General features: G+C 41.7%; 1 protein-coding gene across 2 annotated transcripts in view; it reads left to right on the plus strand.

Annotated features, from left to right (window-relative positions):
• WNT5B (Wnt family member 5B) overlaps positions 1-8,919 on the plus strand; it is a 140,253-nt gene extending 131,334 nt beyond the window's left edge. For both annotated transcript variants that reach the window (XM_027857350.1, XM_027857351.1), the window contains 2 exons: positions 3,538-3,830; positions 8,404-8,919. In XM_027857350.1, coding sequence (XP_027713151.1) covers positions 3,538-3,830; positions 8,404-8,862 — 752 coding nt within the window. In that variant the 3' untranslated portion in view covers positions 8,863-8,919. The remainder of the gene's footprint in view (positions 1-3,537; positions 3,831-8,403) is intronic.
• The last annotated feature ends 2,626 nt before the right edge of the window (positions 8,920-11,545 follow it).

Raw genomic sequence — 11,545 nt, forward strand, 5'->3', positions numbered from 1 at the left:
ATGGGCTGGGGGAAGAGGCTCAGGACAACTGAAGAAATTGAGTTCTGGGGGATTAAGAAATCCACCTACTGCCTTCAGTGTCTTCTCTCTGGTGCCTCCTTTTGGAATGCTGAATATATGCAGCATTCTTGTATGTCTCATAGGATGCCTTGAAGAAAGGAGAAGCTGTGATTTGTTGGTTATCATAATTGTCATTAACTTGCTCTGGAATGGTTGGCCCTAGCTTTATTGTTTGGAAGCAAAAGGAATGGAAGAGGGAGATCTGAGACAGTGAAAAGACTAGTTCTCTCCCTTCCACTGCTGGTCAAGGATGCATCAGTTGTCCTATTGCTTGGATAGAGGTGTGATCCGGGGTTTAATTGTGTTGATTCCTTTTGAAATGCAATTCTCCCCCTGGCAAGAAATTGAGAAATCCGGCACTATTCTACAGGGTCCTATCCTTAGGACCATAAAGAGAAGGTGTTAAAAAGCAGTATTAGCCTTTGCTGGCTTCAACCCAGACAGTTTCCCACACCAATAACTGTGTCAGTGGCAGTAGCTTATCCCTAGGAATGGTCATTAGCATATCATGGGGCCGCTGGGTTTTAGTGATTTGATGTTACTGACTTAGGAAGGTTAGAAGGTTAGGCCCCTGGGAAGGGGCTTCAGTTGTCCATGCCTGAGTGCTACAGTCTTCCTCCCCTACTCACTCTTTACTCACCCCAATCTGAGCAAATAGGGGTCGAAAAAAACGTTTCCATCTATGCACCTTTCCTGCTTCCTTCTGCACCAGGTTAAGATGAATAAATGAGAGTATGGGATCCTTAGGTATCAGCTTTTCCAAAAGGGACTATTTAAGAGTGAAGTATTCATGCCTACAGAGTAAGTGTAATAGTTCACCATTTCTTGGTTCTTCTTTAATCCATTTGGTCATTCCCCTATCTTGAATGTACAGTACCCTTCCCAGGACTTCATTTTGTTGGAGGAGTCAGTCTGGTTTTGTTGGTTGGGGTTAGTGGGAATTTGTGTGGCATCAGCTTTCCATAGAAGAATAATTTTTATGAGGGTAATACAGAGTTGTTGTTTTTCTACCCCACCCTACCACCCAAAGTAGAATAAAAAGAGGATTGACTCCCTTATACTTCTCCATTAGTATCATTGTGGTATAGTGGAAACATTACTGGACTTGAGAGTGTGGAGAGACCTGAGTTCAAAGTAATCCTCTGACTGTGTGACCACAGGCAAGACACATAACCTCTCTGTGCTTCAGTTTCCTCATCTATAAAATGGTGTTATAAAGAGCGATTTAGATAATACATGCAAACTATTCTGCAAAGCTTAAAGTACTATATGAATGTCAACTATTATTATCTTATTTATGCCACCCCTTTTTTGCCTTTACCTGCAAAACAGTCCTAAAACTTAAGTCCTTGCAGAAATTGTCATACTTTTCATTCTTAATAGTAGGTATAGTAGAAAGAGCACTGTTAGGAAACTCAGGGTTCTGATCTTGACTCTGAACCTTATATTCCTCATCTTTAAAATGAGAGGTTGACCTAGACAATCTCTGTAGAGCCCTCTACATCTAATAACGTATAAGCATTATTCTAAGATTATACAACTACTTACCCCAGGCCAACCCTTTCTCACTTGCTTTTCTCCAAGTTGCTGAAAAATATGGCCATCAGGGGGCAGCAGAACACCAAAAAGTGGCCCCCTGACTTCTTCCTGAGTCCGGAGCAACCTCCCATGGGAATTTTGGAGTACTCCTCCAATTCTGGGCAGTATGAATGTGACCCATGTTGACAGTATTATACAGTTACTGTCAGGTAAAGGGCAAACCTGATGGTTCAATGACTGCTCATTGTTCTGGCTTTCATCCATAGGACAAATAGAACGTCTAGAATTTAAAAAATGGTTGCTTTCGAAAGTACCGTAAGTGGTAAATTACTGGTTCTCAAGTCCTCTATTATCTCCCAAATCCCTGAGGAAGGTAGTAGTACCATGTACTCACCTGAAAACTCTTCATACACTGAAATGAGTCCATTTATATAGTGAGTACTACTGGCCTTTCTCAATATAACAACAATTGTTCATTTGTTCAAGGGAAGATTTGGAAACTACCATCAACTAATGTATCTTGTACAAACCCAGGACTGACTTATAGGGAAATGGAGCTGAATGAACTATTCAGAATGGGACCATAACTTCTTACTTGTTCCTCTGAGTTTCTCAAACTCTCTCAAGGGCTCCTAGGTTGCCATCTTCTCAATCTCATATCCCATACTCTACTTTCCCTGGCTTGGGTGGAGCCTCTGTGCTGACTCAGAGGGAAAAATCCTAGTGGTTGAATCCCACGAGCTGCTTCCTGAAATCATCTGGGTTTTTCTTGGCCCTCTCCTATCTCAGGACTGACCCTTGCTTCACTTAGAGAAATTCAATAGCCTAGAGCGGTTTGGTGTCAAACCTTGCTACATCCTCCTTGCTTCCTGAATAACCAAAAAATGGGGTCAGGGAAAAAGTGGAAAATTTTAGAACGTCTTCTAATTGATCATAGAACCTCATGCCTTTTCCCAAATTTTATCAGGCAGCTGCACCTAAGAGATTCAGAATAAAATAGTGGGGATTATACGTAGGTCCTGTCTCCTTATAAACCATGATAGTAGAAGAGAGATGGCTAAGAATTCCATCTAATTTAATTCATGAAGTTTTAAAATGACTCATTGTTCTGGGAAATGGTCATGGGAAATAGTCTAGTTATTCAATGGGGCCACACTAAGGATGGGTAGGACAGCCATTGTGGGTATGTTTCAAGAATGTTCTAATTTAGGGTGGAGGTAACATGTGCTTTGGAAGTGAGTAGAGAAACCAGGACATTGCCTCTGGCCACTGAAATTTAGGGAATACAGATCACACCTTGAATTATAGAGCTGATTTGAGAGACTTTACAGCTGTTTTCCCCTTTCAGTCTGCTTGCCCCTGGGTAGTCTACGGACTACTCTAGCCTAATTATCATCTGTTCTAGTTCACTTTCCTACTTTGACTCTGTTACCATCCTGTTGGCTTGTAGCAGTAATTAAAAGATGTGTATGCAGTGGTGTAAATGGGGTACATGAGTGAAGGATTTTACCTGGCGTTAAAAAAAAATGACCTGACAGTGTTGCTTGACTCATTATTATCCCATTAGTTCCACTTACTTCTCTAGTCATTGAACTACCTATTTCTTAATACTTCTGCAGTTCAGTACCATATAATCACATGAAAACTCTTCATACCCTGAAATGCAATTATTTGTATATTAACAAGACCCAGCCCTACTCATCACAACAGCATTGCAAACTAGTCTCATCTGATGTATCTTGTATAGTTGACTGGGATCACTCCACCTGGACCAGGTCATGAGAGCTTCTTTGGAAATGGGAGTTTCATTTGGAGTTTATTAATTTGTTCTACCCAACTTCCCTTAGGGTTCTTAACCCTTATGTGTTTTTCCTGTGGTGCAGGATCCACTGTTTAGTGAAGGAGTTCAGCCGCCATCATTTCTCTTCTTCCTTTTAGGTAGCCGAGAGACTGCTTTCACATATGCTGTGAGCGCTGCAGGTGTGGTCAACGCCATTAGCAGAGCCTGTCGGGAAGGCGAGCTTTCCACGTGTGGCTGTAGCAGGACTGCCCGGCCTAAGGATTTGCCCCGGGACTGGCTGTGGGGTGGCTGTGGAGACAATGTGGAGTATGGCTACCGCTTTGCCAAAGAGTTTGTGGATGCTCGGGAGCGAGAGAAAAACTTTGCCAAGGGCTCAGAGGAACAGGGTCGTGTACTTATGAATCTGCAGAACAATGAGGCTGGTCGCAGGGTAAGAGAGTCCCACAGAGACGGTGTGATAAATAAGTAAATATATACTCCAGTATACCTCAAAAGAAATGTGACTGAAATGAACTGTCCCCTTGGACTTGGTGGCAGATTCTTTCTCTTTAGTAAGACACTCAAGGGTATGTATCAAAGAACAGGACTCTGAGTCCCTAGCTAGGTCCGAGTAGTGAAACTAAAGCTGAATTAATGAGGTAAAGTTTCCTGGAGAGGAATAAATTTGGAACTTCAGTGTTAGCTCGTTGATAGAAATGTAGTCGTGACTAGCTTTATGAAACGAGTGAATTCCTAAAATCAATTTTTTAATAAATCAGTTCATGGTTTTTTTTCACCACAGGAATCTTGACATTTAAAGGATTGTGAATTCATTTCTACAATGAATAGCTGCTCCTAATAGTTTTTGTGTAATTCAAAATATTCAAGTATTTCCTTGGGCATAGGAAAGTTAAACTATATTTCTACAAAGTAGGTATACCAGGGCTAATAATATACTATTGGGTAAAATTCCATTTTCCCAGTGCCATTTCTCACTTCAAATCAACAGAGACTGGTTTGAATCTATCCTGGCTTAGATGATATAAATCTAGTTTGTAATGATATAAGAAATTGTAGTCTTTGGCCTTGTCTCAGATTATCCTTTAATACAAACTAGATCAATGAGACAACAGCTGACTCTAACCCTCCCTAAAAATGGGACATCTTTTTAACTCAGATCCTCCCAGAAGTTCACCTGTGTTAGAATTCCCATTTGTCACCAGAATTTGAGATCTTCAGATGTGGAAGCCTGAGTGCTAGAAAGAGAACAGTTAAGGGGATAAATTCTTAAGCTAAGAGCACTTGGAGACTAATGTGACCCACCAGTGGCTCCTAGGAAGGAATTAAAGACTTAGAAAGTTATTTCTGCTTCCTGACTTTGCTCTTAGCTAATGGGACAGTGCCTCCTCCCTTAGAATCACAGATCTTGAGCTTTCAAAGTCTGTGAGATTCTTGTCCCCCTCGAAATGGAATAGAAACAACTGCTATTTCAGATATAGTCTTGAACTATCCGCTGCTGGCTCCTCATTTTATTGCCCTTAATTGTTTATTTGTTTACACTAGGCTGTTATCTCAGCAGGGCCTTTCCTTCCTTCTGCCTTATTTTTCTCCTAGCACACCTTCCTTCTCCCTTGACTCCAAACCTCTTCCTGGGCTCTTTATCTCTACCCTAGGCCCAGTCTACTCCATTTTTAGTACGCCTGTTCCTTTCCACTATTTATCCCCTCTTGAGGCAACTGGCCTCAGCCATTAATCACTCTCTGAGGCCAAAGGCCTTGAATTCAATAAACATTTATTAAGTGTGAGGTACTCATCTCCTATCTTCTTGCACTGTTTGAGGAGGAATTTAAAATTCTTAGTTTGTTGCACTTAAGGCTTGATTTTGCTGTAGATCAAATTTGTGACTTCTTGATGGTGGGTAAATCTAAGAGCTATTTTGCCTTTTATTTGATTTTAGAAGTAACTTCCTCTCATTCGTGGATAGCAAAACTGATAAAATAATAAAAAAAATCTTTGGCCCATAAGAATTCAAAAACACTTTCTAGACTTTGAGATCTTTGAAAATTTCAGAACCACTATGAGATAGCAGAAGAGAAGAAGCTTTGCTTTAGATTCAGTGGTATGTCGGAAATGCAATATAGACCAGTCTATGGTCTCCTGCCTCTCAGCAGAATGGTTCCCCCAAGGAGTAGGCAAAAGATGTTTAGTGATTTCCTTCTCTTCAAATTATCTTATTTTATACTTAAGAGTCATAAGAGTTCATATAAGAAAACAGATTTAGAGCTACAAGGGAATGAGGAAACCAAAATCCAGAGAAATTAAATGACTTTTCCTATGATCACACAGGAAGAAAATGGCAGAGGAGAGATTTGAACCTGTGTTTCCTGATTGCAAATCCAGCGCATTTCCCATGATATAATGCTGCCTCTAATGTGAACTCTTTGAGGGCAGAGATTGCTTTGTTTTTTTTTTTCTTTCATCCCTAGTTTCTGATACTGTAGTATATACTTAATTAATCCTTATTAGATTGAATGAATTTATTTGAATTGGCCTTTCCTTCTTGCTTTTGCTCATAGATACCAAAAAGGACCAAGGATCTTAGGGGTTTCAAACTTTGCTGTTTTTCTTCTGTCCTCCAGGAGAAGCCTGTTTACAACCCTTAGTAATAAGGACTAGTCTCTATTTCTTTTTCTTTCTCTCTTCTTCCAGATCTCTCTAAGTCAGTGTTTCTCATAGTGTGGACCAAGGACCCTTGAGGGTTCCCAAAGTAAAAACTATTTTGGCTAACAATACTAAGTTGTTTTAATTTCTAATATGGTAAATATTGACAAATATAAACCCATATAAAACAAAAGCTCTTTGGGAGAATCCTCGATAATTTTTAATAGTGTAGAAGAGGCCTGAGACCAAAAAGGTTGAGGACTTGCTTCTCTCTAGTGTTTATTCTCATTAGAGATGGTTATCCTGTCTCTGCCCATCCCCCTCCCCTCAGTACTTAGAGATAATGTACACAGAGCTCTAGTCCCTTAATACTTCCTTCCCTTCCAGCCCCTCCAGATAGATCCCATCCCTGAGCACTAAGGATCATTTCCAGTGGAATTTCAGGACTGTGGGCCCAGACACAAGGGATTTTTTCCAGAAGGAGTAATTATGGGCCCAAGCTTTGAAGTGCCTTATTGGTATGGAGTGTCAGTTCCTTTATGCCTTGTGCCTGGCACTTCCAGGGCTGAGCCTCTTGTCTTTAACCTTGGATAGGAGCCTGAGGAGTTTCTACCCAATTTTCCATTTCCAACCCTTTTTATGTCCAGAGATTAGGGAACAGAGATTATATTGATCCCTACAACTCCTTCTGGGTGGCCCTAAGTAGGCCATTTGGCCTTTTAGGATCATCAGTTTTCACAACTGTAGAATAATATTCCACCAGACAGAATCAAGAAGTGTTTTGACAATTGAAATATAAGCTGATGATGCTTAAATGATTTCCTAGCACCTGCTGGGCTTTTTCCATGGAATAGGACAAAGACATGAGAAGTCTTGAGTAAATGTCCCTGAGACATGAACTCTGACTTAGTTACTGAATATTTTATTTTCCAACATACTGGTGTGTGCATTTTAGGATTTATTGTCATGCCAGAATTATTCCATTCAACATACCAGTGATTTTTCATTGAAAGTCCTTTTAAAGCAACTTTCTAGGGCCCATCTACCTTTTTTTTTTTTTTTGGTTTGTTTTTTGTTTTTACTTTTTGGTGAGGCAATTGGGGTTAAGTGACTTGCCCAGGGTCACACAGCTAGTAAGTGTCAAGTGTCTGAGGTTGGATTTGAACTCAGGTCCTCCTGACTCCAAGGCCTGGAGCTCTATCCACTGTGCCACCTAGCTGCCCCGCCCATCTGCTCTTAAATTTTGGTCAGGATGATCTAGGTGTGGATCTCAGCCTCCAAATTGTTTTGGTTCAGCAACTTTGTTTTATGTAAATTATGGTCTTGATATCTATATCAGAGGTGGCCGAGGAGGTGCACCTTCTACAAAAGGCTCCAGCTCTAGGCTGATGTAGACTTTGGATCTATCAGTCTGACCTCAAAGAGAGGTGAGTTAGACTTCTCCCACATTCTCTGTGGCTTCTTATACTCCCATCCCAGAGATCCAGGGAAAATCTCTACGTCAAACTCCTTGGGGAAGTTTAAGGAAACTACTTAATGGTAAGGATTATTTTATTTTTTTGTATTTGTATCCCCAGTGGCTAACACAGTAGAAACTTAATAGGGCAAATAGGTGGCTCAGTGGATTGAGCACTGGACTTGGAATAAGAAAGACTCATCTTCATATATTGCCTGATGGATTGAGACCAGAAGCTTCACTACTTCCTTGAAATTCAAAAGCATATAGCCCCTGAGGCAGCTAGGTGGCCCAGCGGATAGAGCACTGGCCCTGGATTCAGGAGGACCTGAGTTCAAATTCGGCCTCAGACACTTGACACTCACTAGCTGTGTGACGCTGAAGTCACTTAACCCCATTGCCTAGCAAAAATACAAAAAAAAAAGTATAAAGCCCCACTTCTCTTTCTCAGGTTCCCTGCTGCCTTTAAGAGGGATACCTTTTTTTTTTTAGGAGGAGACATACCTTGATGTGATTCATGGTGCTACTACAACTGATAATATCTTAGAAACACTAATCCTGTGATAATCAGAAGAGAGGAAGATTGTCTAACCTTTTTAATATGATTAACTTTTGTGTCACTGAACTGAATATCTGTTCCTGAAACTTAGTTTTATCCCACCCCTACCATCTCTTCTAGGTACTTGGTTAGCTTAGAGGTGAAAAACCTCAGGGGCTGTAAAGACATTGTTAATTATTTTCAACTTACTAATCAAAGGATTAGAAAAAAAAAATCTTCACACATACGAAGAATTTCTTCCTAGGGGTAGCCACTAACACATTGGGAGGTCTTGGTTCACGGTATAAGGTTTTTCTCTACTGCTCGTCCTTCTCCTTGACTCTCTTTCTTCTTCTGCATTACATGCAGGCTGTATACAAGATGGCAGATGTGGCCTGCAAATGCCATGGTGTTTCAGGATCCTGTAGCCTCAAGACCTGCTGGTTACAGCTGGCTGAGTTCCGAAAGGTGGGAGACCAACTGAAGGAGAAGTACGACAGTGCGGCCGCCATGCGTATCACTCGGAAAGGCAAACTAGAGCTAGTGAACAGCCGCTTCAACCAGCCCACCCCTGAGGACTTGGTCTATGTAGACCCTAGCCCGGACTACTGCTTTCGCAACGAGACCACTGGCTCCCTGGGCACTCAGGGCCGCCTCTGCAACAAGACCTCAGAGGGCACGGATGGCTGTGAGCTGATGTGTTGTGGCCGGGGCTATGACCAGTTCAAGAGTGTCCAGGTGGAGAGATGCCACTGCAAGTTTCACTGGTGCTGCTTTGTCAAGTGCAAAAAATGCACAGAAGTCGTCGACCAGTATGTCTGTAAATAACCCGGCAGAGGCATCACTCTTCTGGCTGCCCCCCCCCCCCACTTCTTCTATTTCCTCCTCCCCAAAAAAGTTTTTATTATATAGATCTATATAAATATATTTTATATTTCTATAAATAGATGAATGATAAATAATTAAAAGAAGAAAATTGAAAGGCAATGTTATTTAAAACGTTACAGCTTCAGGATCTCTCTGAGAATTGGGCTTGGTTGCTTTTCTACTCCTCATGGAGGTTCCAGACATTAGGAGCAGGGAGATTTCTTTGGTCCCTTTGGTTGACATTCTCAGGATAAGAGGTTAGGACCTGCTTACTACCACGCAGTCTGAAAAAAAAAAAAAAAGAGCAGAGGGATAGGAGTGAAATTGAATGAGAAGGGGGTTGTCTCTAGCTGTTGGGAGTCCTTGTGAGTTGGTCCTGTGGGAAATGGTTGGAGGGTTCTGTTCAAAATGTAAATTGCATCTGTAAGAAGCCTTGTGCTTTCTCACTTCCCTCTGTATATGTGCATATGCACGCATATGTGTGCATATGCACACCCGGAGGTTCCAGGTTGAGATCAGAAGCGCCGTCTTTTCCCCAGGACTGTCTGGGCTCCAGCACCTAGGAACCTATGATTTATATACATTCCAGTCTAGATACATCTTTGAAGTTTGCGGATTATTCCTTACCCACGAGTCTCCATACCATGCTACAAATTCCCTGTTTCCAGAGGGAGAAAGGGCCATTTAATCTGACCTGTTGAGAAGGACGTACACTGTGTGTGCCTAGACTGCAAAAATTCAGGCACAACACAGCCGGACTAATTGAACTTCACTGCGCTCCCTTATGGGAAGCAGAAACTGGTGATGCTGCTGCTGCTGTTTCCCCCATCAAGAAGGGAGGCCTCCTGAACGTGATGCACAGATAAGCCAGGATTGGCTAGCTGGCCTTAATCCTTGTTTTTGTCCCAGATGTACAGTTTCTCTTTGGTATTAAATACCCTTCACTGAGATTTCTCTCCACCTTTAATGGACAGTGTTGACTTTCATTGTGTATCTTGGCTTCAGCTACAAAGTTTGGTATCTAGTAAGTAGGAAAGGGGATTGAGTGGGAAACAGGGACTCCTCTGAATCCTTTTCTGGTAATCCGAGAGCAAGAGGACAATGACAGTGTAAGGTCTCAGAGATGAAATTTGAGCTTCAAGTGCACTTTCCTTTTGGGCTTCACTATGCAAATTATCTGATAGTTGTTTAATGAGTTATCGGTAAAGCACAAATGAACTGAGGGGCTGTCTGCATGTTTTCTTAAGGGAGGGGAAATGCTAGCCTAAGACCTGGTTCTTGGGGGCTGGGTAAAAAGGAAGCTGGATTTAAGGGCCAAAGGTGAGAGATTAGGAGAGGAGGAATAGTCCTGGACAGATGCAGAGACCGAGAGAATGGTGCTGGTCAGGAGAGAGAAATAGAATTTGAGATGGGATTAGGGATTGCCTTAGGAGGCACATTCCAGGGTTATAGGAATTTAGAACAAGAAATGATTTGGGGGTTGGTTGCAGCATTTCACACATACTTCTGTGTGTGTGTGTGTGTTTGTAGAAAGGGAAATTTTATGATGCATGTCAGTAGAGGCATATGCCTTGAGCTCCTTTTCCTATCTGGTGATACCATCTGCACTTACCCAATTTTTCTTCGACCACTAGCCAACAACACTTGCAAGATGGCTGGAAGGAGTTGGAGTATTGGCTATGGCCATAGATCAAAGTAAAGACAATTGGCCCATGCGATGAGAACAAACAAGCCATGGCTATCGAGCACAGTAAGGATGTGCTCGAAAAACAATAGCTCTTTTTATGGTTTTTTCCATCCCTTTCCCCACCCCACCATCCCACTCAGAAGTGTTTAGAAGACTCAAGAGAAGATAACTTGTTTTTAATGGAATAAAGAGTGATTAAAAGAATAAAGGGTGAAGACATGACTTGTAATAGGACACAAGAAATCACATGAAGGGAAGTGAATGAATCCATGGTCATATGGAAATGTGTCCTGCAGGACTGAAGCAGGAGGAGGAGGAGGAGGAAGATGAAAATTTCCTTTTCTGATTGGGGCAATAATTTATGTTCAAGCTCTTGTGAGATTATTGAATGTACTGACCCACCTGGGTTTGGAACCAGCTGTTTTGCACTAGGGTTGAGAATCAGAGTGCAGTTGTTCACACCGGCTTGTTGAACCCAGATAGGAGTCATCCGTCTGGGTGGGTGGGGGGTTGCAGATAGGCCTGTTCTTCACAAGCTGAGATATGGCCATTGATAACACCAGGACTAGGGCTAAAAAAAAAAAACCAAAAAGCCCAACATAAAGACAACTAAAGGATTTGGCCTCTACTCAGGATATTTATTTATCACTGGTCAGGATTCTTTGCAGCAATAAAACCTAGGTCAACATGAAGGCTGACCAAAGGGTCAATATATTAGGTATAATAATGCCTAAACAAACAGACCTAGCCCTCTCAAGCCAATTAGTTCTACTCAAATCATAGGGTGTGGTTCTAGAAGAAGTATATGTGGAAACATTACAACCAAAATCCATTTCTTGTTCTGATTTTCCATAACCTCATCACTTCCTAACAATTTGGATACAGAGTGAGTTTTAGGAAATGATTCCTAGTCTGGTGAGTTAAAAGCATTCCAGGGCCAAATGAAGGCCAGAAGAT

The sequence above is a fragment of the Vombatus ursinus genome, unplaced genomic scaffold, assembly GCF_900497805.2.
Source record: "Vombatus ursinus unplaced genomic scaffold, bare-nosed wombat genome assembly UNPS02012082.1, whole genome shotgun sequence".
Taxonomy (NCBI): domain Eukaryota; kingdom Metazoa; phylum Chordata; class Mammalia; order Diprotodontia; family Vombatidae; genus Vombatus; species Vombatus ursinus.